This window comes from Monodon monoceros, unplaced genomic scaffold (genome assembly GCF_005190385.1).
Source record: "Monodon monoceros isolate NGI ecotype Baffin Bay Population unplaced genomic scaffold, NGI_Narwhal_1 Super_Scaffold_7, whole genome shotgun sequence".
NCBI classification, from domain to species: domain Eukaryota; kingdom Metazoa; phylum Chordata; class Mammalia; order Artiodactyla; family Monodontidae; genus Monodon; species Monodon monoceros.
This window is the reverse complement of record NW_021703784.1, coordinates 3,873,157-3,900,841: the sequence shown is the minus strand read 5'-3', so window position 1 is coordinate 3,900,841 and position 27,685 is coordinate 3,873,157. Positions and strand designations below refer to the sequence as shown.

Here is a 27,685-nt window from a genome sequence, read left to right as displayed (position 1 = left end):
GCACCACTTCATCTACATGGATCCGCTGGGATAGTGTACAACATGGCGAGGGCAACGCCAGCTGTCCAGGGAGCAGGAACATATGGTGGGAGAGGTGCCAGGGCTGGAGGCACACGTGTGATGTGGAGGTCAGGGGATGGGCTTGGGAACGGGCAGCAGGGAGAGGGGAGAAGGACGTCCGTGCACGGAGCGTCCACTGTGTGCCACGTTCACCCGTTAACCGCTCACGGGACTTGGGAAACACGCGCACACAGATGCGGCAGGCCCCGCTGGTTCCCTCAGGATGTGGTAGCGGGGCGTGGTGGGCCGCCTCTGCTCCACCGGCGGGCAGCCAGGGACTGAGTGACTTCGCACACCGAGCTGACAGCGCGCACCGAGCTGGTCTCAGCCTCCTGCCCCCAGCTCACGTGCGTGGCTCTTTCCTCCCCCGGCATGTGTTTCCTCTCCTCTCCGGCAGCTCCCCATCTCCTAGGAGCACAGTTTGGGGCAGTTTTACTGCACCCGCTCACCGGGCATCCTCGGCTGCACCACCCCGGCGCAGGGAGCTGGGCTGCGAAGGGGCCGCGGGCAAGGTGTGCTGCCACGGTGGAGAGAGCCACGCCGTAGGAGGCAGGGGTGTGAGGGCAGCCAGGGCACTGAACGTGCTCCTGCAGAAGAGGAAGTTTTGCAGGGGCGCTGCCGAGAGAGGCACCGGACCGAGAGGAGGGCCGGGTCACCGCAGGCTCAGAAGCTGTGCTGAGGGTCTCAGGAATTGTCCTAGAGGTGGTGGGAATTACAGAGGAACTTGAAGGAGGTTCTCTCCCCGTGAGCATGCACCGAGGAAAGGTCGTATGTGGACACGGAGGAAGGGGACTGCCGGTCAGCCAGGAGGTGGGTTCTCACCAGGAACTGACCGTGATTGCACCCTGGTCTCGGACTTGCAGCCTCCAGAACGGGGAGAATCCGATTCCTGTTACTTAAGCCCCTAGTCTCCGGTGCTGTGTCATGGCAGCCCACCTGGCGGAGACGCACACAGCCCTGTGCCTGTTGGCTCTGGAAATCCAGGGCGAGCACAGAATCCTCGCCCCCATGGAGCTTGCAGTCTAGCGGTGGGGAGAGGGAGGCATGAAATGAACGCTCCTCGCAGACATATGTAGTTACTGTTATGGAAGAGAGTAACAGGGCCTCATTTAGACTATGGAAGACAGGGGAGGACTTCTGAGGACGCGACCTCCAACCTTCAACGTGAAGGATGAGTGGAGGGAGCCTGGCGTGAGCCGAGGAAAGGGCATCACAGGCTCGGGGAGGGTGCGTGTGAGGCCCCCGGGTGAGAAAGGGCTTGGAGAGAAACTGACAAGACACAGTGTCCCCAGAGCAGGGAGGGACATGAAATCAGACTGGGAGCTCCCGGGGGCAGGTCGCTCGGGGACTGGCAGGTCTTGCTGAGAGGGTTACATTTATGTGCTCATTAAAGGGTTTAAGTGGAGAAGTGAAATGATCCAATGTTCAGGTTTAAAAGAGAACTCTGAATAATGTGAGAATCAGATGGGAGGGGTGGGACGTGCTGTCTGTTCCGTCCCGGGTTGGGGGTCCCGAGCAGCTGGCGGACTAGAGAGAAGTGGTTCACGTGGAGGCCAGTGCATAGGATGGGTGGCAGGGAGGGGAACAGGAACAACAGCTGGGAGAGGGTGAGTTTGAGGCCACTGAGTCTGGCGGGGAGCTGGAAGCATACGGGCCTGTGGTTCAGGAGACAGAGCCAGCCTGCGCGGAAAGAAGGGAACACAGCAGGCCCGAGGCCGCCGTCCTTAGAGACACCTGATGGCACGGCTGGCCCTCGGCTGGTGTCTGGGACCTCGGCTCTCAGGGTGTCCCCGTCACCAGTGAACCGACAAGGCTGGTTTTCCGCGCCTAGACTGTCTGCGCAGACCCTGTGGTTTATGGTGGACGCCGGCTTTCCTTCCGGGAGTCTGGCGTGTTGCCGTGTGCCAGGCGGAGGGCGTCCACATGCGCAGCCCCCGGATACAGCCCTGAGCTCTGAGTCTCTCCTGGGCGTCCCTGGGCTGAAACCTCACACGCGTGTGGCTGCATTTTCATTGCTGGGGAAGAGCGAGCTCCGTGCAGCGCCCGTGGGAGGCGGAGAGCACGGAAGCCTCACATGGATTCTCTGGACCCGCCTGTGTCTCTGTCCCTTATGATTCGGTCGGTATGCTCAGCATGTCTCTAATAAATCTCAGCCATGAGCACAACTCGCCCTGAGTTTCGGGAGTTCTAGCGAATCTCAAAATTAAGGGGTGGTCTTGGGGACCCCTGACAGTCTCAGGATTTAAATTTGGGAGTGATCAGCATGTAGGAAAAAACCGTAACCACGTGACCGTAAGAGATTTCCGCCCCCCGCCCCCCACCCCAGGAAGAGTGAGTAGGACCCTGAGGATCTCCGCAAGTTAGGAGTGAGCAGGGGACAGGAACCACGAAGGAGGTGAGGACTCAGGCAGCCGGAGAGAGGAATGTCTGCAGACTTAGCAAGGTCACTGACGGCCTTGGCCAGCAGTCCTGTGGGCAGTGGTGGGGAGAGCTGGCTTGTTAGGGGGTGAGGAGGGTGGAAGGAACAGAGAGGGACGTGGGGAGGTGTAAACATATTGTTTGTAAGACAGAAAAACAACTTGGTCACTTGTTTTCTCATGTATTAAGTGTCTGCTGCATGACAGGCTCTAGGCCAGACGTGAGTGATGCAGTGAGCACAGGGTGTGGTCCAGACCTCACGGAGTCTGTGGTCCAGCTGAGTGTTTGAAAAGCAAAGTGCACAAGGTCGTGCGGGTGTTGCATCTAACCCGAGGGCTTCTTTGACTAAGTGACCTTGAATCTGGGAACTGATGAATAAGTAGGAATGTGTTGAAGTCAGGGGAGTAGAAAAAGGGAAAAAGGTCATTTCAGGCAGAGGGAAGAATATATATGGGCTGAGGACCTAGAGAAGGTGGAGGGCTCTGGTTTCTAGAAGGGATTGATTCTGACTGGCAGAAATACCTCAACATGTAACAGAAAAAGGAAAAGAGGTTAGGTTTTAAAAGAATAGATAGAGCTACAGGTAAGGCTTAGGACGGGCGGTAAGACACCGAGCTTTCTTGTATGATGGCTTTCATTCTCTTGTGGGGCAGGGTTTTGTTTTGTTTTGTTTTGTTGTTTTCATCCCACCCCTGTTCTGAGATCTAGCGCATTTGGGGGCTAGAAAAATAGAAGGGATCTTTGGTAATATAACACAAGATGGAGAAGAGGGAGACATTCTTTCAGCATCGTAACACACCAGAGATGGGCGAGCATGGGGGAAAGGCTGCTGTCATTGTTGTTCTTGATTCTGTTCCCAGGAGGGCTTTTCCACCTCCCCTTCTTCCACCCTGACATCTGAAGTTCAAGCTCCCAGCAGCAGTGAAACCAGACAGAGTGGAATAACTGATCAGTTATGTCAGGGGACAAGCACAAGGAAAGGCATTACTCTGGGTGGGCGGTGGAGAACAGAGGGGTGGGCAAGGATGACGGGGTAGGGACTCCTGGAGGCCTAGGACCTGGCGTGCTGTGCCCTGGAGGACCTGGGAGACTCATTTAATAAGGTCCTGAATCTCCGCTCTCCGACGGACTTGATAGTTACTGGAATATGCCTCTTGACTCTAAAATAAGGCAGAATCAGGATGTTCCTCTAGACTCGAGTCCGTAGCCTGACCTGTCAACAGCGAGACCGTGTCCCCTCTCTCCTCGTATCATGGGAGATGCAGTGTTGGGTTCTGCTGCGTAGGTGGTGGTGAGGTCTTCCACTCACAGCAGGATCATGAGCTTGTGAGGAGAGTGGAGAAAGTGGACGATAATCTTGTAGAGAAGCAGCAACAGAGCCGACGAGGGAAGCCTGTGTGGGTGGCTGGTCAGAGCTTCCACTGGAGATGCCAACTTCACGGTGGTCCCACATGCTCGGGGGTGTGGAGCCCGGTTGCCAGAGTCACGATGGCGAGCCTCAGGCAGAGGGTGGAACGGTCTTCGTGGGCTCTGCTGTGGAGCCCCAGACAGTCAGTGGGGCAAGGAAGGTGGGAACGTTGGAAGATCGAACTTGAGGTGCTGGAACACGGACTTTAAGCACACAGGAAAGAAGAAACAGAGGCAGAGGCAGAGAAATAAAGATGGGGATGTGTGTATGGGGGGCCGTCAAGGATCTGGGGTCCCTAGAGTAAGTGTAAGGGGAGCAGTGAGAGGTTGGGAAGGGTCGTAAATTGTGGTTGGGGGGCAGGATGTTTAAATCTATGACCTCAGAGGTGGAGAGGTTGTGAGGAATAAATAAGCAAGCTCAGGATGTGGTCTTCGGAGGCCCGCACTGACCTTCGTCATCACCGGGTCCCTCTCTTTGATGCGACATTCACACGGCTTTTCTCTCTCCTTTTAGCCTCGGATGCACCTCTCATCTCAGCTACGCTTTTTCCACTTTCTGGTCCAGCAAGAGAAACTCACAGCATCTTTTCTTACTTCCGGAGAAATTTATTCCACATGTGTCTGATTCATTTGCGTTTACAGAAACTCGACATCTCCAGTGTCCAAAAACCCTTTCAACTATTTTTTTCTTCCCTTTCTTAGAAACAGGAAGTTGTGTTTGGCTGAGGGCAAACTCTTCCAGTGCCCCTGGGACTTACAAGTTGTTTGGAATGAGGAACGGTGAGGGCTGGGGAAGACTCTTCTCTCCTTTCCTGGGGCAATTGTGTGTCTGCCAGGGGTAGGCTGGGCAGCTCGTGGGGCTGGAAGACTAGCCAGGACTTTCCTGTCTCTCGTCGTTGAGCCCCAGGCCTGAGGGAAAGTATGTCCTAAAAGAGACAGGTGCCTTTGAAGGCTCCTGTGTTCCTCTCTTCCAGCACTAGCATCTCAGCTCAGGCTCTACTTTTGCGCTGGGTCTCATCTTTCTCTTCCCAGTACTTGAGCAGGGTCTTGTTTTGGGGGGTGTGGGTTGGCTGACACTACCGGGAAGGTGACACTAGCCGGGAAGGCCCACTACCTCCCCAGTGGAGTATCAGAGAAGGTCCCCATGTGAAGAAGCAGGAACAGAGCTGTAACGGGGCGCACCTGTTCTGATACGCCTGGCCAGGTTGTTGGGAAGAAGTGTTGACCTGAAGAGCAGACAGGTGCCTGGGAGGGGCTGACGTGGTGCCCGCGAGGCAGGGGCAGCAGGGGGGTCGCAACCCAACCGCCCTGCTCGCTCAGCGCTCCAACTTCCAGTTCCCTTTGCGAGTTATTTCGTTTTGTTTAGAACTGTTTTGAATGTAAGGTCGATCTGACCACAGTACGTCTCTAGTGATTACCTAGATTGAACCAGCAAAAACAGCAGCTTAGGTTGGTGCCTTCTCTCTCTCTCACATTCCGCGGGCAGCTTTCTCGAAGCTACAAGCTCAGCGGAGGACCACGGGGAAAGGTGCCGTACTAGGAGAGACCTTTCTCAGAAAGACACGCCATCCTGCAGCCGAGGCCACCACAGGCAGTGAACCCCGGTTTGCGTGCCTCCCGGGCATGGGTGCTACTGCCTCTCTCCCGTCCTAGGACTCACGGGCAGTGCCTGCTCAGGACCCTGGGCTGGCTGAGTGTCTAATCGACGGTGGAATTAGGGGAGGAGGGCGCTGCCGGGGATACACGTCTCTCCACTCCGCACGGAGCACAGCCTGGGTGGAGGAAGACAGGTGTCGAGACGGTGACTTAGCCTTTGGCCTAAAATGCTGTCGTCACAGTCTTCGTCACGCTCACCCTATCTCGTGTTTGACTTTGGCCGTGTACTTAGTAATCTAGCTTCAACTCACCCTAGAGGCGAGAGGAAGTGACGCGACTATGGCAGGAGAAATCTGGAAATCTGGAAATCCAAGGATAGCGCTAGCCTCTGGTAAATTCCATGTTTCTGGTCACTCTTATGGACAAACCATTCCTAATTCCCCAACAGCCATGGGTGCCCCGCTGCTTCCCGGAGGGGTCTGGAGATCTGAGGCATAGCATACAGAGCCCAGATCGCTGTGGGCTCGGGAGCCTCTTTCCCCGCGACCAGGGGAGACTCGGACTCTGGGGGACTCAGGCCGCGTGTGAAGGCCTGGCGCACAGCAGAGGTACCACCTCACTTCACAGGCCTGAGAGTGAAGCTGTGACAAAGCCACTCTATTTGTCTGGACCACACAGAGATATCACAACAAAGCAAAAGACAACATATTCTTAAGAACATTCCTCTTGTTCCTGTCCTTTTTGTTTGTTTATTTGTTTGTTTTGGTGGTGGTGGGAAGCCTTGGTAAAAATGAAGAGGGCTCCAGGGGAAAGCAAGAAGAACTAATGTTTGGATGCTAGGAAGGAGGAAAAGTCCTCAGTAAGAGGGTCCACTGGCTAAAATGCCCAAACACGAAGGATCTAAAGCTAGTGGACATCAGATAGCAAGGTGTGGAGCTGGTGGGAAGACATTCCCATCACCCCTGGGAGAGAAGGGTGGTTTACTAAAGCGGGCCGGGGAACATGCTTTTGTAAATTCACAAAGCTCTCTGGTCCGCTACAGGAGAATAAAGGGCAGAGAATAAACCCCAGACAAGGATTCACTTGTCTCGCGGACAGAGGTTGGAAATGGACTTCGATGCTAATGTACCACCTTTGAAATATTTCTGGCAGGAGCTCGGAGGATCCAGAGGAATGACCAAGTTACCTGCTGAGTCAGGGCCTCGTGGACTTTCGCGAGGAGGCACCACTGCCGTTTCTGCGAGGAACTCTAGCTGGAAAATGCAAGCTCTCAGCAGAGGAAATGCAACCTTCCCTTCTCTGGGCTAGAAGGGTGGTCGTGGTAGGCTGGGGGAAATGATGGCGTGGTCTCTCTCTGGTAGGCAGATCTGTTTCCTGAGTCCCTGAGCTGCAGCTGTTGAGATTCCAGACACAAACAAGTACGTATTCTGTGAGCGTCGCTGAGGCCACACAGCAAGGAAGAGCCAAGCTGGATTCCTTTCTGCTTTGCACATCAGCAGCCCAGCTGCCAGCTGAACTCCAGGGCAAGCTCTGCGCCTGGTAATGATGCGGAGGCTCTAGGTATGGCACAGCTGGACTGGCGTGGGTGGTTAATGGGGACACACCTGGCCTTGATTATTCGGGGGAGAGTGAGAAATGGAAGGAGATGAAGGGTTGCAGGAACATACGATCCATCCCAGTAAAGCTGGTTCACAGCAAGGACAGATCTGGCCTTCCTGGTCGTCAGCAACGTGTCAGTGTGTGTGTGACTGTTTATGCTTAGGTAAGCCCAGCCTCCCACTCACTAAAGGCCGGCAGTCGGGGAAAAGTGGTCAGTGGTGTCCACGGCCACCGTGTAGAGTGTGCACCACAAGAAGACGACCAGCTGAGGGCACGGTACGGGCTGAAATCCCTGCCTGTTTGCCCTGCCTGTGTCCCAACGGCCCGAGTCCTCCCAGCGGGCACCTTTTCCTCATTTACACAAGGGCTCCATGTAGCATCCTCTCTGCCCAGGCCACTTTTTACTTGAAGGGGTCTTGAGAGAAAGCTAAAGGGAAGGACAAGGGGGGTGGGGTCAATGGTGACAGGAAAAGGGACGATGCAAATTTAGATATTTTCCTCCTTTTCCCTAGAATGTCATTTCTTGATGTCGTCTGTTCCTTTTCGCCCACTATGACCAAGGACTGAGCTCCCTCTACGCCAGACCATATGGAAGTCGAGCTGGGGGCTTCATCTGACCAGGAAGAGATGAGGTGACATGGAGGGAAGATGGGGTTTGGGAGGCTCTCAGGCAGGTTTCAGGTGGCTAAGTGGGGACGGTCAGGCTATGTAAAAGGGCTGATTGGGATGGTTGCAACTTGCCTGGGTCAAAAGAGTTGTGAGCGGGGAATGACATTTGGCGTGGAGAGAAGGAGCTGAGGTCATTGGGATGATGTTACTTGGAAACAGGTGCAGCATTCCTCAGATGCGAGGAGAATCTTGTATCTCTGCCTGGTCAGTATGTAAATGTGAGGATGAGGACATATGCAGAGTGGAGTGGCATGGGCTTTCTCGAGAGTAACGTTTTGTTACCTCAGAGCTGGAAGTTCCCACTAGAGCAGTGGTTCTCAAAGTGTGGTCCCCAAACTAGCAGCCTCCACGTCACCTGGGAACTTGTTATAAATGTGGATTCTCAGGCCCCTGACCCGCTGAATCGGAAACTCTGGGGTGAGGCGCAGCCATCTGTGTTTCAAGCAGCCCTTTAGATGACCCTAATGCCCACTGAAGTTTGAGAACCACTGGTCTAGATTATGCAGATAAAGACTTGCCTGAGTGACCTGGATTCAGCAGACGTGAGAACTCGGGGGAGGCCTCAGAGGTGCAGGCAAGGTGCCAGCTTCCCTGGCTGTGCTCAAGGTGAGCCGACCTAGTTTTAGCCTCTGTCCTTGGGCCCTGGGTCCCCTGCTCTTTCCAAAGAAATACCGAACCAGATCAGACCACTCCACTGGCGCAAGATCACACTTTAGTTCAGAGACACATTTGCATAAATACTTGAAATGGATCCACCCCTGCAGGTGGGAGCCTGAGAACACGGGGCTCTCCACAGTCCTGTGACTCGCAGCCCTCCAGGCGATGGGTTTAATACTGAAGACACTCCTGGTCATTTCTGAAGAGAGTTCGGAGTGCAGCTACAGTGCTTGCTTTGACACTCACCATCCACCCCAACTCCACATCTCTCTTTGACTAATTTTTTCCCCTCTGAGGTAGATTATTTAACGAGGGAACCAAGTAGAAATAACTTTTTTCGTTTAACTTTGTTAGTCCTTTGCAAACAGGCTGACCGAGTCTTCTTTTTGGGTCCGTGAGAGCACTCTTTACCTTTTAACCTATGCCCTCTACTTGAACCCAAGCAAGGTCCAACCCACTAGATAGTAGACATTAGCATCTGTGGTCTGTCTCCTCTCCTCTCCTCCCCCCATGGATTCATGCCCAGCTGCAGCAGTGGGGGGCCTGGGTAGGCAGGCCACGCCACCCCCAGACGTGGGGTCACCGTAGCGTGACCCTGGTCTGCACCTCGCGCCCCGAGTCCATGAGCATAAGCCTGGCCCGCCCGCCGGATCACGGGGCGCACGGCTGGCTTCCACACGGCTTGGCATCCTCAGGCTTCAGAGCCTCGTCGCAGGTGGTGGAGGCCTGGCCTCTGGGGTCGCGGCACTCCACCGCCCGCCGCTGCCAGCCGGCCCCGCAGCTGCTGGAGCACTCAGACCAGTCTCCCAGGACCCACTGCGCGTTGAGCAGGGGCTGGATGACATTGGTCGTCGCTCTCTCTTTGCTGCTCTGTATGCTGAAGTTCACGTCATTAGGGACAAAGAAGGTATACTTGACTTTGGGGGGAAAGAGCTCCCCAGGGGCTGTCAGGAGCTGCACGGTCAGGGGCTCAGGCAGCGGCCAGAAGCTCTGCAGCCGCTCCAGGGAGGTGATGGAGCCGCTGTACTTGAGGATGGTGCCCTTCACCAGGATGTCCTGTTCCACGGCGGAGATGGCCAGGTTTCCATTGAGCAGGTACTGCCCGTCGGCGGTCTTCAAGGCCAGGTAGTTGCCGTCGTTCTGGATCCCTGGGTGGCTCCGCTGTTTCACGTCGATGTTAGTGGCGCCGGCTGGGATGGTGACGATGTCATTGTAGCCATAACTATGACAGGAAGACACCTTTAGGACCCGTGGCTCCCCAGCCCGGTACTCAAGAAGTCAGCATGCAGGGACTGGGGGTGGGCAGACAAAAGTCTGCAAGCAAATAAGGAAGTAGTCGCCCCAAAGTGCCCAGTAAATTAGCTGCGGAGGCCGACAGGAACACTTGGTACACCGGGACTTTTGCTTGGCCTCGGAGCTCTATCTCAAATGTTTGGAGTTTAGATCTCGACAATAGCACAGAGGGGAAGGCAGCCTAGAGGGGGTGAACGCTGAGCCGTTGCTGCCAAACCTGGGCTCTTGGCTGAAAAGAGATCTCAGGCACGTGCAGCGCCTTGCACTGGTGTAAACTTTGCTTGGCCACTTTCATCCCAGAGCTCACACCCATGTGGAAAAATCTGATCCACACACCGATTCCAGAAGCTGACCAGATGGATGCCTCACGCCACCTCTTAGAGTCCATCAGTTGCTGGTATTTGGTTATCGTGGCTCTAGGGCAGGGCGCAGGGCAACACAGCCTGCTCTGAGGAGCCTTCTTCTGGGCGTGCCCAGCACCATGAGCGGGGCTGTCTGGGGTGCTGGGATGCTGTTTGGGGAAAATGTTTCAACTTTATCGTGGGTCTGGGGCTTTATGTGGGATGGAGAAACCTTAATTCTTTTTTTTTTTTTTTTTTTTTTTTTTGCGGTATGCGGGCCTCTCACTGTTGTGGCCTCTCCCGTTGCGGAGCACAGGCTCCGGACGCGCAGGCTCAGAGGCCATGGCTCACGGGCCCAGCCGCTCTGCAGCATGTGGGATCCTCCCGGACCGGGGCACGAACCTGCGTCCCCTGCATCGGCAGGCGGACTCTCAACCACTGCGCCACCGGGGAAGCCCAGCCTTAATTCTTATTCTTCTCTTTTGGGGTGGAAGTATTTGGCTTCGTAGGCTGGGAGGGGAGTGAGGAGGATTGAGGAGCACAGGCACGCTGCTCTTTGCTGTCCTTGCCTCGCGCCCACTGGGCAGCTGAGAAAGGACCCCAGGCCCCACGTCTAATGCCTGAGAGAGCTCTGGGAAGGGACTCAATGTCTGACTGTCCCACACCCCGTGCTTCTTTTTCCTATATCCTTTGAGTTTAAATTTGAAAAGACTCCTGAGTTGTCTGCCAAACAGGCAGATTCTGTTTTCTGAGGCTGATGAGAGGAGAGAGAGTGAGGGAGCCGGCTAGGGGCGCAGTGTGGCCGCAGGCCCTAGCCCTTCCTCCCCGGGAAGTGTGTGTGGGACAGGAAAAAACCGCCCGGGAATGGACAAACCTAGGCTCACCTCTGGCCGCCATGACCTACCACTGTGACCCTGGAAGAGTCATGTAATCTCTTTGTGCCTTAGTTTCCTCGTCTGTAAAAGGGGAGTAACGGTCTTGGCCCCAATAGACTTATTTTAGGAATCCGTCGAGCCCACAGAAGTGAAAGCACTTGAACAGATATAGGAGCTTTATGAACGTGTGGCTTTAAGGTGTGAGAAAGCGTCTGGAGTTCTCAGATCCATGAAGCCCCGAGGCTGCCAAGACCCCCCTGTGGGCCCCCGTTTCTGAAGATCCACCTGCAGAAAGGGCAGGGCCCGCCAGATTAGGGTGAAATGTCCTTCCCACAGCAGGCCTGGAAGAGCTGCTTTCTGGCAAAGGTCCCGGTTACTCAGTGTAGCTCTACTGCCAGTTGACTCATAGAAGATACATCCCTATCCATGTGGCCTCTGGCTGCCCTGAGAGCCGTCATCTCTGCGGGCCAGACCCCAGGCCAAGTGCTCTGCCCATCTCGTGCCTCGCCACAGCGACTCTGAGATAGAGAGGATGCCGCGTTTTATGAAGAAACTGAAGCTCAGTGCTCCACGGGGATGGAGTAGCAGCCACAATTCAAACTTAGGCCCCTGTGACTCCAAAGCCCAGTCCGCTCAAGCAGCTAGGGACAGAACTTCTGGAGAGACCCACCTGGAGGGGTTGAGGGAACCGGACACCTTCCTGCACGAGTTGCCTTTGCCGCCGCACACGCCGCATTTGTCCAGCTTCCTAGGCGAGTCCACCACGTGGTCACAGCCAGCCTTGACACACTGGCCACGGACACAGATGGCCAGAGTCTCGGGCCCGCACAGGGTGCCGTCGATCACCTGCAGTGGGGGAGGGAGGGGGCGGTCAGAGGGCCCAGTGAGCACTGACGCTGCCCACTCCTGGGCTCAGGCCAGGGGGCCTTCCTCCCCACCTGTGCACCTGAGTTCCAGAAGGACCCTCACCTTGGCTTCGAACACTTTGAACTCACTCCGCCCCCGGGCTCGGCAGAACAGCTTGCAGCGGTCCCGGGGGGACACCCCTGCGTACTTGGGGACCCACTGCAGCAGGTTCCCATCCACGTCCGTGTAATTGTAGGCATTGTACTTCTCACACTGCTGCTCCCTGAAGCTTTTCCCTGCAATGAGGGCGAGAGGGCATGGAGCTAACAGGCTGAGCTGAAGCAGGGAGGACCCCACGGGAGAAATGCCGAGACTCCGGGCACCCTTCTTCCTCCAGGACTTGACCCAACCCGAGGACCCAGGTCCAGTGTCACCTGGGCCCAACTTTCCTAGACACCGACCTAAGGCCTGACTCACGGGGCAAGGAAAGAGCAGCCAGCCTCAGCTGGGCTTTCTGGGGAAAATATCTTCCCGTTTGGGGAGAATATTAATTCTGCTTTACAGATGAGTAAATTTAGGTGGGGACGGGGGAAGCACGGAACGACACATGGAGTTATGTTTTTGGGCCTCTGCTGATCGTGATTTATCTTGACCTCCGTGGACATGTGGCCAAAGGCTCCCAGATCTACATCTCTAGTTCTGACCTTGCCTCTCCACCCCACTTGCTGTAATTCTGGGTATCTCTGGGGGAGCTCCATTTGTAAGATGCTGCAATTACCTCCAGCTCAGCGAGGCCCAACTCCATATGGTTTCTCCATATGAAGAACTGGCTGGGTTTTCATTTGGTGATGCTACCACATTCCAGCCTGAGACCGGAACCCTGGTATCTTCTGAATATTTGCGCATCTACATCCACTATTTCCAACCTGTCATTAAGTCCTGTACTCTACTCAGGACGATCTGTGATTTTAAATGTCTCCTTCCCACTGTCAGCATCTCAGTCCACTGCTCACAAGCCAAGGCCTGTGGTTTCCTGCGAGACTTGGTGCCCAGCCTCCGACACACAGCCTGCTTCCTCTCCCGTCCTGCTGCAGGCTGCCTCCAGAACAATCTGTCTGAATTAAGACCTGGGTTTTTCCCTTCCACAATCCTGAAGTTAAACCCGCTCTTACTACCGAGGTTCTCCACGCCAGCTGCACATCTGCATGGTCTGAGGAGCTTCAAATCCCAGGTGGCCCTGCACTCCTCCTGAGATTCTGAGTCAGGACACCTGAGGCGTCTGGGCCTCTGTGTTTGGAAAAGCTTCCCCGGTGACCTGATAGGACAGCCAGCACAGAGAGCCTCCTGAGGCTATCTTAGCTTTTACACACCCTTGGCTGGCCTGGAAACGCTGGCCCACTCTGCCCAGCTGTGCCCTGGGGGGGGACCCTAGCCCCCATCGCAGCGCGTCCTCCTGCACTTCATCACCGTCTCAGCCCTCCGGGCCCCGCTCAGCCCTGGCTCCCCAAGAAGCTTCTGGCCAGGCCAGGCCTCTCCTCGCTCTGGATTCCTTGTCGGTCTGGGGTCTGTGCCTCACAGATTGACCTTTAATTGCTCTGTAAAAGGGGTTTGGATCTCTAATAAGATCTGCACGTTCCCTGAGGACAGAGAACATGCTTCTTATGCCATTATAACACCTATTCCAGTTCTATCCACACAAGAGGCACCAAAACACTCACTGACTGAGATGGCTGGTCCCGGTGCACCTGAAATCATGGTATCGCCTATAGTCCGTGTCTACCTCATGCCTATATTCATTCCCCTCCCCTCTTTCTCTCTCTCATTCCCCCAGGAACGCTTCACCCGTGTGCCAGGCAGACCCTCACAGTTCCAGGGCAGAGTTTCTAGAGCTTCGTGCCGTTACTGATCTTCCTCATCTTGCAAAACTGCAGAGCCTCCAGATTCCCTCATTAGACACCATTCCAATGCCAGTGCGCCTCTGCGCTTGGATGCATCTCTCTGCTTGTCGTTTGCTGCCTGCCAATACTTCCTGGGGCTGCACAAGGGGAGCTGGATGGGATGGTGGGGAAAAGACCTGCAGTGGTTTGCTCTCACACCGTCTGCTGCCCCTGCGTTAATGTGTGGGCTTTCCAGCAGGCACTGGGGAGGACGTCCCCAGGAGAGGCAGAGGTGGGGCTGCTTCCCAAGAAGGGGCCGCCAGGCAGTTACCACGCTCCAAGGGGAGATGGGCAACTCTTCTCAGGGGGAATGCGCACTAGGGTCAGATGCAGAAATCTTCCCTCCGCCCTGAGCTGGATGTTGGCTGGAAAGATATTGGAGGTTTGGCTCTGACCCTGGCTTTGGAAAACGCCTCCATTCTGCATACAGACGAGGGTTCAGATGTTATCCTAGAGACTCGCCCCTCTGCAAAGCCCTCCCCCAGCTCTAATGAGTAAGTTTGGTTGGGAGTGACGCCCTCCATCTCCGCATCTTGGAAGACCAGGGCAGTGTCTCTACTCGACTTTGCCAGGCTCTCCCCGGACAGGGAGAGCGGTCCTGGGTCGCCAGGGGCTGCTCTAAACCACTTATTTCTGCACCCAGGAAAGCTCTGCGTCCGGGAGACCCCCGCAGTCCTCTGGGGATCTGCTGCAGGCAACACAGCAGCTGCTCTGGCTGGTGTGGCGATTACCATCAGGGGGGCACTCCTCCGTGTGGCACGATTGGTACTTGGCTCTCTGACCCAGGCAGTATCTCCCTCCGTTCTGAGGCTCGGGGTCCTCGCACTCGCGGTGTGAAAACTGTACCCCTCCTCCGCAGGTCCGTGAACATTCTCCCCAGGGTCCCCACGGGGACCAGCCTCCATCCACCACGGCCTGCAACACACAAGGCTGCGCTGAGTGGGGAGCAGAGGGCAGGAGGCCTCGGCTCTTGGTGTGACCTCCTCACCTAGTTGCGCCCGTCCTGGCGCACGCAGTTTGGTAAACTGCCTGATTCATCTGTGCAGGGGCTGTGTGGCCCGTGCAGCCGCGGCTCCCCCATCACAGTCTGTGCTGGCCTTGCTCGCGGCTGGCCCCCTGGTGTCTACAACAGTGCCCTGCCCTTTGTAAGGTGCTCAACAGGAGTTGCTGCGTGAAACACTTTTACGGGAATAAGGTTGGGTCTAACACAGTGGCTCTCCATCGGCCGGGACACGTGGCAGTGTTCGGAGACCCTGCGGTTGTCCCAGCTGGGCAGGGCGTAGGCTGCTGGCCTCGAGCGGGTGGCGGGCAGGGTGCTGCTAAACATCCAGCCACGAGCACGACAGCCTCCCACAGCAGGGACGCACGCAGCCCAGATGCCACCAGTGCTGAGGCGGGTAAGTTCTGATCTAAAGGACTAAGCTCTAGGAGGTGTGGCCATGAGTCTGCCAGCTGCCAGGTCCAGGGGTAGGATGGTGCTGGGAAATAAACTAGAGTGGCTTCCAACTTTACAACTGACCCTGAGGGCAAGGCATTGCCTTGGGTGGGTTCGTTAAGTTTTCGAAATGAAAATAATTTTTAAAAAGTTGCAGAAGTCATACGTGCTCATATAAAAAATGAAAAATACAGAAAGGTGTAAAAAAGAAAGTAACGCTTACAAAATACCACTACCCAGATGAAACGATTGACATGATTTTCATCAATATCCTTTTGTACCTTTGATCTGACTATAGAATCATGAAGGTGCCAGGTTTTATTTTACACAGATATGATTCTGTCATATACATACATATATATATATATATATATATATATATATATACACACACAGTATTTTATGATCTGTCTTTTCCCCTTAAAAATAGGTGATAAGCATCATCCCGTGATCGTTTTCTGGCCACCTTTCCCTGTACTGGGCTTGGCTGTGGTGCTGGGAAAGGTTGGATGGGCTCCCTCCCTGCCTCTCCCCTCAGGAACGTGTGAAGCGCACGCTATAGGACAGGGTTAGGAGAAGCTCAGTGTCGGGGTGTGGGCTGGGAGGGGGCTGAGAATGAATCCGTGGATCCCGTCCCGGCTCAGGCTTAGAAGAAGCATGTGGTTTCCCCGCCCACGCGGGCTCCCGGGCCTCAGTGCAACGGCAGCACCCCCGAGGACAGCCCTGAGGAGGGTGAGCGCACAGGCCACCCTGGTGATTCAGAGCTGGGCTGGGCCCAGGCTGCGAACCCGGTGGATGCTGTTTCACAGATGGCTCAGTGACTCGCCGAGAAATGTGATCAGCCTCACAGTTCGGATGTATTAAGAGCAGAGGGCAGAGAAGCAAATCATTTAAAAACTCTCACTGGCATTGCCTTTTTGTCTTTGCCAGGTTTTCTCTGCCTGGTCAGAGGTGACTCTGATTCCTCCTTCCCTCCTCCTTGAGCAAGGAGTTCCCACAATTACTCTCACCCTCCTGACCCCTAGCTATGCATTCGGCTCCGACACGGGTAGGATGTGAATACCTTCCCCTCATTCTCGATTGGATGTCCCTCCTCTGCTGTCACGCTACCTGTTTATAATAGAATTCATAACGGCTTCTGTCTGTTGCGTGCCCACGACTGCTCTTGCGCTGGAGCGTTCCACACCTAGCACCAAGCCTCACAGGCCTTCAAGTCGACTCCGCGGCAGCCCCACAGGCGGAGTCCCCCAAATGCCCGCAGCCCTGCTGACGTCATCCATCAGTCTTGAACAGCTCCTCTCGGCTTTAGATAAATATGCTTTGCTTTGTCCAAAGGTGAGTGATTTTCCTCATAGTTGCCCCTAGGCCCAAAGTTTCTTAGTTCATGGCTCTCAAGTGTGGTTTCCTCCTTGGAAACAGCCCTCCCCCTCCCTGTCCCGCACTCCCAGTGGCCGTCCCTCACCTTGGGCTTCTCTACTTCCTCCTCAGGCAGGCAGCTGCCACCCAAGCAGAGGCTCCCGGGCCCGCAAGGCGTCCCGTCCGCCCAGGGCAGGCTGCCATTCTTCGTGTGGCAAAGGGGCTCGGCGCCATCCATGTGGCACCAGAGCTGGGCACAGATGTCCTGAGCAGAGGTGTTGGGGCAGTGGCGGAAGCCCAGCCCAAAGATCTGCTTGCACTGTTGGTCCAGCTCGTAGAGGGCCCTGCGGCCTGGGAGGCCTGTGGGCAGAGGCAGGGCCGAGGTAGGGGCGTCCAGGAGACAGTCTCCTGTGGAGGAAGCAGAGAAATAGGAAGGAGGGGTCCCCCCCCCCCAATCACACTCGAGGACTCCTTGACCTCCGCCTACAAACTGTCAGCACTCAGTCATCCACAGAAGCTCCTCCAAGTTTTGACTATCGGTAGCAAGTTTTTGTTTTAAGGGTTGCGTTTCTTTTGGTATCCAGAACATCTTATACGCATTCAGTGTTCACCGAGGGAAGGCCAGCTAAGCGTAACACTAACCTAGGTCACAGTATAATTGCGGATGTAAATGGACTCCTAAAAACCAGGCCAGGAGAAATAAAGCCAAAGTATTGATGTTGGACAATCTATTATTTTTGTATCAAGAATCAAGAAGCAGTTGTGTTTTCACTGCCCTACTCAACAAGCCAGGCTGTCTTCACCAAGCACCTCGCCCCACTCCTCGCCCTCACGGGGCGCTTCCTGCCTCGCTGCCATTTGCACGCTACCCCTGTGATCTATCGCTCCAGCCAGAAGCTCCCTTCTCCCCTCTGCACGACAAAAATTCTTCCATTCCTTCGAGCTCTGTTCGAACCCACCTCCTCCAGACAGATCTTCTCAGACTCCTTCCACCTGCCCTGTGGGTTAATCTAAAGGGGCTGCTGGAAGCTGGGCCAAGGAAGGGCATGCTCTGTGGAGTGGTCAGAGCACTGAGCCCGGCGGGGTGGCGGGGACACAGCTCCTGAGTCTCCCCCAGGCCGAGACGTCTGCGCTGCAGGTGCCGGCTGCTGGCCGGGGAGGAGCCTGGGGGACCTACCGTGCCCGCCGTCCAGGAGCTCCGTGAGGTACATGGCGCTGCAGGGGGACCAGGGCAGCGTCTCGTTCAGGTGGACGAAGAGGGGCGCCATCATGTGGTGCTTGCCCAGGGGCCCGAAGAGCCGAGCACAGGGCTTGGAGTCGTCGTGGGGCATGCTGAGGACGTGCCCTGGGGAGGACGAGACCCGCGGTCCACCCAGCGTCGCCACTGCCCTCAGCCGTCCGCCCAGGGGGCAGAGGGCCTCTGAAGGCCTACGCAGCGCCAGCTCCTCGAGGGACCACCACGGCGCTGCACTTATTCCTCAAAGACTCTTCCCGGCCCACCCTGCCTGCCTCTTCTCTCCCAGGAAGCTTGCTCAGAGCTCCAGGAACACCGGGGTCCCTTTATTTTCTGCCGGGGCCTGTGTGGATTCACACTCGTGTCAGTCATTCGGTAGCTGACCTTCCAGAATCCTGACTGCTTAGCCGGGATGCGGCCCCACGGCTCTACCCGAGCGCTGGCATTTCCCTGGTGACCTCCGAGGATGGCCCCGTGCTCAGGGTGGGGGTGGAGACAGCACGAGGGCAGAGTCACCCTGCCGGAACGAGGAGGGGTGGCCCCGAGAGGCGGCAGGGTCCTGGGGGGGCCTCGCTGGCTGGACTCGGGAGGGCCGGTCCTCCCACCCGGTCCAGCAGCCCAGGCCTCTGGCGTGGCGAGCCTTACCGAGCTCGTGGGCCAGAGTGTAGGCCGCCTGCAGGCCCTCGTCCTCGATCACGGAGCAGCTCTTGCTGGGGTCACAGATGGTGCCAATGTCCGCCACGCCCAGGGTGTCACACAAGCCCTCCTTCCCGCAGAAGTTCTGCTCGCGGAGAGAGCGGGACGTGAGGACAGACACAGGACGGAAACCCTTCCCATTCGGAGACGCAGGACACGTTTTAAGCCAAATCCCTGTTTCTCCCCAAAGGCCATTTCTCCTTCTGTGTCGGCATGTCCTCGGGCTGCCGGAGACTCACAAAGCTTGTCCCGGGAGGTGGAATAGCCTGGCGGTGGTTAAGGGTGTGGACCCCACAGCGAGGTGGCCGGGGCCTGACTGCGGGCGCTGCCACGGGGCGGCAGCTCTGTGCCTCGCTTTCCCCAGCTATAAAGTGGGGCTAAAAAACGCAGCACTCGCCTTGGGGTTGTGCGTGCGGCCTGGGGGGTGAGCAGGGTCTCCACACGTGATCACACTTGCTGGCCTTCAGGAAGCCATCTGTTTAAACCACACCAGGGAGATGGGCAGGCCTCCTGCCGTTGGGGAAATCTTGAGGGGACCCCCGGTTACCTCCACCGCCTTTAACCCCCGCTGCAGCTGGACCTCCTGTCTTAGCTCCAGCTCCACGTCGCTCTCCGGGCAGTTTGAGCCCGTTTCCTCTTGTTATGACCTCAGCAGACAGCTGCTCACAAAGTTCTGGAGCAGAGCCCCCACGAATTCCTCTCCTTCCCTCGCAAATACCTCGTACATGTCCTCGTGACCTCCCCCTTCTTGTCCACGCACGAGGCTCCTGGTGTCTGGCTGGGGCCAGCAGGGGGCCGGTCCCCGTGTCTGGGCGGCCGTGGCCCCCTCGGCGCGCCCTCCCACCCCGCCTCCGGTTCCCAGGGGCCCGCGGACCTGTCTGGTGAGCAGGATGGCCGTGTCAAAGTGCTCGGGGTGCCGATCGCTGGGCTGGTTGAAGCGCCGCTGCCAGCGGCAGAAGTTGCGCAGCGTCAGCCCGCCGTTGTCGGACACCTCGGGGCCCCATCTCTCATCCTCCACAATCAGCACCTTCACCACCATCAGGTTGATGGAGTTCCTGATGCTGGGGTGCTTGTAGATGTGGGCCGCCACAGACATCAGCGTCAGGACGTGGTTCTGCAGGAAGGAGGGGTGGAGAGGGAGGGGTAAATCTCCTGGCTGCCGCCCGCCCCTGCCGTCACGCCGAGTTAATGCACCCTGTGTGCTGGGCATCGGTACACAGCACCTCGGTGAAGGCTCCCAAAACCCCCGAGGCCCTGGCATCACTTCCCTTCACTGTACATATAAGAAATTCACGGCTCAGTAGGTGGCCCAAGGTCCCAGAGCTAGTGTGTCAACCAGCGTGTGAACCCAGAACACCTGGCTCCAAAGCTTAAGTGTTTAACATCCTGACCAGCCACATGTGGCCACGGACATCTAAATCCATTAAAATTCAATAAAATTAAAATCCTAGCTCCTCTGCCACACTGGCCACATTTCAAGAGCACCAACGGCCGTGAATGGCTCGTGGCTACTGCATCGGACCGAGCAGACAGAACATTTCCATCATCACAGAAAGTTCTTCTAGTGGACTGCACTGGTTATTCTACCTTAACCCTGACACCAACCGTCTCCCTGGCAGTCACGCATTCCCTCTCCGCCCTCAGCCCAGAAGCAACTACCTGAGCGCTCAAGGTTAAAATCCGTCGAGAATTTTCCTGATGTCTGCTGGGGCAACCCCCACTCTTCAGGATGGGAAAACTTTGCTCTGATGACCACTCCTAACAATAGCTCCTCTGCACCAGTCACAGACGGTACACGTGTCACCTCATTAAATGCTCACAAAAACTCTGGGAAGTAGGGATTGTCATCCCTATTTCACGAACGAGGAAGTGGAAGTTCTCGCAAGTTAAATAACTTGTCTACAGCCGCACAGCTCTTAAAGCCGGAGTGCCAGCCCAAGCGTGTCTGTCTCTGAGGTCTACACTCTTCTCAGTAAGTCTCCCAGGGCTTGGCCCCCTGGCTTCTGCCTGGACAGCCCAGAGGGTTTATTCTCCTCTGCCTGGGGTGGGAGAGAATCGGGTGGGTCGCTGAGACCCAGGCGCTCAGCCTCCCACTGCTTCCGGTCCCACCAAGGCCAGCTGAAGGAGTTGACATCGGTGCTTGGCCTCTGCCCCAACCCTGGGCTGCCAACTGCTCCCAAGGCTTTGGGGGAGGCCAGATGGGGCTCACTCTTCTGCCTCCAGGGCCTCCAGAAGGGAGTCCTCTTGGATGACTTTGCAGAACAGGAGACGAATGGGGCAGAGGCATACAGGCCTTCAGGCCTCCAGCCAGCCCTCCTCCCTGCTCCCTAGGGCACCACCTCCTGTGGCCTCTCTTTCTTCCCTCCTGTGTTCTGGAAGGTGGGAGAAGAAGGAAGGAAAAGAGGGTGAAAGGCTAGAGACGGACATTCCATGGGCTGAGGCCATGTGTGGGAGTTCTAGACGAATCCCACTGTTTGTGAATGGGATCTGTCTGTTCACCTCGCAGGCGACCAGCCAGATATTTTGTAAGTTAAGCCCTACAAACAGGGGTTGGCAGGTTACTTAGTGTGTCAAGCACTCCAGCTATGTTTAGGCTGATGTAAACATCTTATCAGCAAAGCTGAAACTTGGCACCAGCCCCTGGAGTCGGATTCCTGAGGGAAACAAGCAATTACATCAGTATGCAACTGGGGGCGAGGGCTGAGGAGCGGCAGCTTTTGCTGGGGTTACTTCCTCCAGGCCTCTGCTGCGTCCGGGGCCTCCTACCCCAGGAAGGACCAGGGGCCAACTCAGGGAACTTCTTCCGAGACAACCTGAAACTCTCCTCACAGGAGGCCTTCCTTTCAGTCCCACCTTCACAATTTCATAACTGGGGAGCTGATGTCTTACAAAGAAGGTGTGAAGATGAGAGATGCCAGATGCTCCGAAGCAGTCCCCGAAGGCTCAGAATGAGGAACTGAAGACCTAAGGTTTCGGAAGGGTCTGGTTCCCAAGCTGCCTGGTCAGACTAGCAGAGACCATGTGATGGGCGCGTCCCCGACGAAAACCAGAGGTGCACACGTACAGACTGCTACACAAAGGCCGGCACGGGCGCGCATCCCGACACCGAGGTTCCTGGAGTCTCCTTGCTTGAGTTCAGGCAGCTCACGGCATCTTCTCCCGACACCGAGTAACAACTAGGGGGCCGAGCTGGCTTGAGAGCCATTTCCCTTCCAGGAGGTAGGTTAGACGGGAGGACATTTGAAGGTCCTTCTGGCTGCTTTCTCAGAAGATAATTCCCATCGCAAGAGGGCTGCCAGGACTGTGTGCGCCAGAGTTTCTGTTCAAGTCCCCAGTCCTGGTCTGGCTCACCTCCCCTTCTGTCTTGCCTCACTGCACTTTTGGGGACGGGATGCCCTGCCACCATCAGCTCCTCTGAGGAACGGTGGCCCGGCTCCCTGTGCATCTGACAGCGCCCTGGGGGAAGGGCCACTGGGCCTGGGCGGGTGGGCAGCCATGAGTCTGTGAGCCCCCGCTTCTCAGTACATTTCCTGGTCCAAAAGGGCAGGCCTGACTTCCAGTCCCACAGAGAATGGGCCCAGGAGCCAGTCAAGGAGAAGGTTAGCTGGCTTGCTCTACCGCGCCCTGTCGATTTATACCTCCCTGTACCCCACGTGGGTGCGGGCTGCGGGCTGCAGCGGGGCCCCCAGCAGACAACCTCCCCACAGCCAGGTCGGGTAGGTCAGAGCCCAGGGCCAACCGGGCCGGGGTGGTCACACAACCCGACTCTGGAATGGCCCGGGGATCTCCTGCCCTTGGGTCTCCTTAGGGAAAGGTGGGCACTTTTCAGGGGGCCTCCTTCTCCACTGGCGCCCCCAGGACCTGGAGGAGCAAAAAGACACTCCGCCAGCTAGGCTGGGACATAGCCCTCTGATTCTCTGAGACACAAACAAGGAGATTCCTCCCCCGGAGCTCCCTCCCGTGCAGCCAAGGCCAGCTATGGCGGGAGTCTGGCGAAGGCTGGGCCCAGGCCAAACACACTTCCAGCAGCGTCACTTCAGAGCGTCATCCCTGACGCTGTGGGCCCAGCGCTCTCCTCGCAGCACGCCTGGGAGAGGCAGGGAGAGGAGGGGTGGTAACGTGGAAACTCTGTGGCCTCCGCAACGGGGCCATCACTCTCCCTTCTGGCATCTCTCTGGGGCCTGAGACTGCTGGGGAGGAGGGAGAAGAAAAGGGAGAGGAAAGAAGAGATGGAGAAAAGACAGGGTCCTGCACAGATGTCCTTCATCCGTCCTCGTCCTCCAAGCAGCGAGGGGCAAGGCCACATCGCCGAAGCACGCAGTTTTCAGCACCACAAGGGGCCCAGTGGACACAGTCCAGGCAGAGCAGAGGCTGAGAGGCAGGTCCTGTGCTGCATGCGACAGCACAGCTGGCACAGCGCTGGCTGGCTCTGACGGCGTGGGACCGCCCTGCCCTCCTGTTCTGACAAATGCATCACCCAAGGCATCTCTAGCGCCAGCCACGCTTCGCCGAGCACCTACTATGTGCCAGGCTCTGGGTCAGGTGCCTTCCGTGTTTTACCATCTCCTCCAGACACTGCCAGGACATTGGTATAACTGTGCCTGTCAGGCTGGTGAGGAAATCGAGGTACAGAGAAATGGGTGACTCGCTCAAGGCCACTCATGTCTATTTCCTGTCAAAGTCTATGCTCTTCATCACGGCACTGACTGCCACCCTCTTTGCTGCTGCAAGGAAAACTGCAGCACAGCCCGGACAAAGCGTGCAAGCCAGGCAGCCAGGGTGCCCCTGACGTTGTCTCTGCCCAACTCCCCCTGCCGCCCCCCTCGGGGCGGAGGGGGAAGTGGCGAATCAAAGACCGTTGAATACTAGGGCCTTCTCTTTGGGAAATACTTCATAGAGTCCATCATTCTGACGGCAGCAGACCAAAGGGATGGAGAAGACTTGGTCTGCTGCCAGTGGGGGAACATACTTCACATGCATATAACGTGGCCTGTGGAGATTCGGGCATGTGTCTGTTTCTGTTATTATCCAAAACAGGACACTTTTCAGAGTGAAAGATGAGACTATTAATAATTATGCCAGAACGAACAGGCCTAGATGGAGGCTGTGCTGGGCAAGCCGGGGTACTTGGCCACTTCGGGTATTAGGGCTGGCCGGGGAGACATTTCCCCCGGGGGCAAGGGCAAGGGGAGACGAAATGGCTGTGACTTGGCCCTTCCCCGAAACCACCTGCTAGTAGCCTGAATCTTGGGACTCCTCTGGTCTCCTCTGGGGGCCCTCCCTGCTCAGCAGCGAGTTCAGAAGCTCAGGCTGCAGCCGCTGCCCTGGAAGGACAGCTTCCCAGACCAGCCCTGGGGCGCAGCACGGTCCCCACGCGCCCCTCTCCTGCTCCAGTTTCATCCAGGGGACAATTAGCTGTGGCCGGATGCAGACAGAGTTAACGGTCTCTTCCGAGGTGGTCCCTCCTTTCAGGACACCCCCTTTGTCTGAGCTCCTTAACTCTGAAACCAGAGAAGAAGGTGGGAGACAGGGCCCCTCCTGGCAAGGGACTGACTGAACTCAGGTGTACAGAGTCTGGAAGACTCCCCTGTCGCTCAGCAGTGAGACCAGCCTTGCGCACGGATGATTCTTTCTCTTGGCCTCGAAGGCGGTTCCTTCTCAGGACCGGGCCTCCCACTGCGGCTGGACGTCTTTGGGCTGCTGGGTTCAGTGACCCAGTCCCACAGCGTGGATGACGTCGGGGGAGCCAGGGCCTCACACCCTCCAGGTGCCCAGGAGACGGCACGGCTCAGTGAAGCAGCACCGCACCCGGGTGCTGCGAGAGCTGGCCTTTCTTCCTCTGCCCCTTCACAGGCACTTCCACCCAGGTGGTGCGTGGAAGCCACTCTGCAGATTGAGCACTCAGCAGGTGGCTTCTCCACGTGGTGCTGAACTTTCCAGAAGACTCACCACGAAGCAGCCTCGTCGACGTTTGGGCTAGAGTCGATTACCTAGTGCAGGCGCCCCACTTCACAGGTGAGGGGAAGGCGCTCTTCACCCTCCTCACACACCCCCGCTGCCGGGACACCCCGAAGCTTTTTCCGTCCGTATGAATGTAGTCTCCAGGAGGCCCCTCGGAGAGTTACTTGTAAAGAACTAGGCTCCATTTGGGGAGGTGGGTCTGGGCAGGCAAGGTCGTGGGGAACCGGCCCTTGACATCCACTCCTGTCTTGGCCGAGCCAGGAAGCCCAGGCAATGGAGCTAAGAAGTTCAGGTCTGCTCTGTGGCACCTCCATAGCCTGTGAGCGGTCGGAGCAGAGGGCCAGGGGCCAGTCATAGAGACAGCTGTGTCTCGGCCCCTGCCCCACCCCAGCGCGGCGACAGCAGGATGCAGGCAGTGACGTGATGAGACCGAGGCGGAGGCGGCAGGGCTGGCCCCAAGGAGAGAGGGAGCCCCCCGCCCGCCCAGGGAGAGGACCTCAGTCTTCAAGGTGCCCGATGCCTATTGCGACGCGCTCTCCGGGCCCGAGGGAGCCGGCTGCTGCAGAGGTGCCAGTCTGTGAGTGGTCCAGAAACCTGTGTGTGTGCAGGGGGAACAGAGGGGGCAAGCGTGCTCTGCGTCACCCAGCCAGGGGTCATACGAGGGTGGAAGTGCTCCTGGGTGGCTCTGCAAAGAGCAAGTCAACTTGTTTGGTGCAGCAGACCTGGGCAGAACCCAGCCCAGCCCCCGGCTTCCGTGGCTTGGGAGCCCTGGCGGCAGCAATCACGTCTGCTTTCAGATGGCTCTGACCTCTGGAGCTGCCGAGTGTGTGCTGGAGGCAAACACACAGCATCTGAAGTGTCTGGGCGTTGAGCTCAGAGTGAGATGGTAGGAAAATGTCAGGGAGGACATTCTGGCTCTGAAGACAGAAAGGCAAATTTCTCTTTCTGCTGCTGCTCCGTGTTCTTGTTGGCTTTCCTACCTCCTGGTTCTCAGGCAGCCGTCAGAAAGGAGTCGTGCGTGGGAGGGGCTGAGCCCCTCAGCTCTGGGTTTGCGGTGAATGTGCTTTCTGATGGAGCCCCTGGTCGCTGGAGTAGCCATCCTCACCTGAGACCGGAGAAGCCCACCGCCCTGCCGCCCTCTGGAGGACTTGCTTGCGGAAAGGAGTCAGGGAAGGCGGCTGGTGCCTCCCCCTGCTCTCATGGAAGGCAGGGAAGCAGATACTCAGTCAGTGCAGACCCACAGTCCCGGGCGCAGACCGCACTGACGGCTCCAAGCCGCCTCCCCGTGCTCTGGGAGGACTGAATACCGGGACAGCGCACACGGAGCCCGCGGGGCTTTAACAGCCCAGCAGCAGCCAGGGGAGCCGCCAGCTCTTCCCACCCTTCCATCTAGAATGCATTTCCCAGTGGCTGCAGAGTGAGAAAGCTGGGGCGAGGAGCTGGAGGGCCGGCTGCACCTCGTCTAGACTATGCTGCATAGGGAATGCCGAAGCACTAGGTGCCCGCAACAGCTGGGCACAGGCTGAGCCTAGGACAGGGTCCCAGCCAAGACTGCCATCACCGAAAAGGCAGCAACTGAGCTGCAGCAGTGGCCAAGGTGCCTTTTTCAGGAAACTGTGACCGCTGGGCAGGTCCGTTCTTCTCCACCGCGCACGTCTCTGGTTCTGCGCTCCCCCAGGGAGGAGAAAGCGCAGCCTCTCCTGGAACCCTTCCACTTCACGAGGTGTTGGGGTGTAGGGTGACACATACACCTCCTGCTGATTCTGCACCATCCTGGAATCTAGTGGGAAATGGCCTGGCTACAGGAGCTGTCCCCTGGAATCAGCTTTCCTGTCCCAGCTCCGTAGAGAGCTGTGTCTGGGCAAAGAGCAGCTCGGGCGGACCAAGGATAGTTCTGGCTCCACCAGGAACATTCACCAGAGGAGTTCAGATCCCCACCCCCTTCTCCTTCCCTTTTCCACTGAAGCTTCGGTTTCCCGGGCTGAGCCCCCAGGCAGAAATTCTGTTCCCCTCCCTTGTTGTGCTGATGCCGGCACTGCCAAGTTCTGCCAGGGCTGAGCGCCAGGTTGGCAAGGTGTCCGTGCCCCTGATCAGAACCAGCTGGGCACACAGAAGTTGGGCAGCCCCTTTCCAGGTTCAGCTCCCTGCAAACAATGTCTTTTACTTATGGCAGTCTCAGTTCTGTAGGCAAAGGGAATCTTTCCATCCCAGCTGCCTCTCCCTGGGAGCCTCCCAGGTCTGGAGACAGCAGAGGGCGGAGAGGTGGGGGTGGGGTGGAGGTTCTCCCCAGATGTTCACTTATCATGTCTGTTGGGAGGGGCAGGTGTCTGGGGCGTGGGGGGGGCTTTAAAACCCACTTTCAGTTCAGGATGTGAGGGAGGGGGGTGAGCAGGGAGGAGGAAGCCCAGGACCCGCCCTCTAAGTTGGAAGGGACGCATGGGAGGAGCTGGAGGTAGCCCAGGTGTCAGGGGTCAGGAAAGGAGTTACTGGGCTTTCTCAGAAGGGAAAGAACCTTGTCTGGGGTGAGGAACGGGAAGGGTTTTCTCAGCGGGACGGAAAGGGAAGAATTTGGAGACTCTGGGAGGTGACCGGCGTCTCCGGTCACAGCGAGTCCTACCTGCAGGTCGGCTCCGTAGAAAGCAGCCATGGACGCATCGGCCACCAGCAGCGTTTCCACGAAGCGAGCCTCAGACACAAACCGCTTGGTCCTACTTGTGGCCCCCAGGGTCGGCGGCGGCTCGCTGGCGCCTTCCGCCTCCTCGTCTTTGCCCTGCTCGTCGTCCTCCTGCCTCCGACCCTCTCCCTTCTCCGCCTCCCACTCGGGCGCTCCCGGCAAGGGCTGGGCTTGGGCGGCGGCTGCGCGCCCGGGCCCCCAGCGCTGCAGGCGGTGCGGCTGGTGCAAGGAGCCCCCCGCGCCCTGAGGCTGGATGGTGAACTCCTCGCCGTCCAGCAGGAAGGAGCCGCTCAGCCCGCGGCACAGGCTGACGGCCGCCAGCGACTCGGGCTCCCCGTTCACCGTGCCCGAGAAGAAGCAGCTGCGCAGCTCCTGCTGGCCCCCGGCCGCCCCGCCGGAGCCCCCGAGGCGCTCGACCTTGAACTCGGGCGCCAGGAAGCTGGCGTCGGGCGCCAGGCGCAGCTCGAAGTCGCGGCCGAAGGCGGACAGGTGGAGCGCGAGCTCGCCCGCGCCGCCCGGCAACCGCGTGGGCACCACCAGCGCCGAGGCCGGCCCCCCGCCTCCAGGCCTGGCCGGGGCGCCGCGGGCGAGCGGCGGCGGCGGCGGCGGCGGCGGCAGCAGCGGCAGCAGC

At 57.5% G+C, this 27,685-nt stretch overlaps 1 protein-coding gene across 1 annotated transcript in view; it reads right to left on the bottom strand.

The window, feature by feature from the left end:
- Positions 1 to 7,480: 7,480 nt before the first annotated feature.
- ADAMTS8 (ADAM metallopeptidase with thrombospondin type 1 motif 8) overlaps positions 7,481 to 27,685 on the bottom strand; it is a 20,889-nt gene continuing 684 nt past the window's right edge. The window contains exons 2-10 of the mRNA XM_029207907.1: positions 26,998 to 27,684; positions 19,294 to 19,533; positions 18,369 to 18,504; positions 17,667 to 17,834; positions 16,596 to 16,897; positions 14,430 to 14,613; positions 11,885 to 12,057; positions 11,586 to 11,761; positions 7,481 to 9,628 (exon numbers count right to left, since the gene is read on the bottom strand). Coding sequence (XP_029063740.1) covers positions 9,058 to 9,628; positions 11,586 to 11,761; positions 11,885 to 12,057; positions 14,430 to 14,613; positions 16,596 to 16,897; positions 17,667 to 17,834; positions 18,369 to 18,504; positions 19,294 to 19,533; positions 26,998 to 27,684 — 2,637 coding nt within the window. The 3' untranslated portion in view covers positions 7,481 to 9,057. The remainder of the gene's footprint in view (positions 9,629 to 11,585; positions 11,762 to 11,884; positions 12,058 to 14,429; positions 14,614 to 16,595; positions 16,898 to 17,666; positions 17,835 to 18,368; positions 18,505 to 19,293; positions 19,534 to 26,997; position 27,685) is intronic.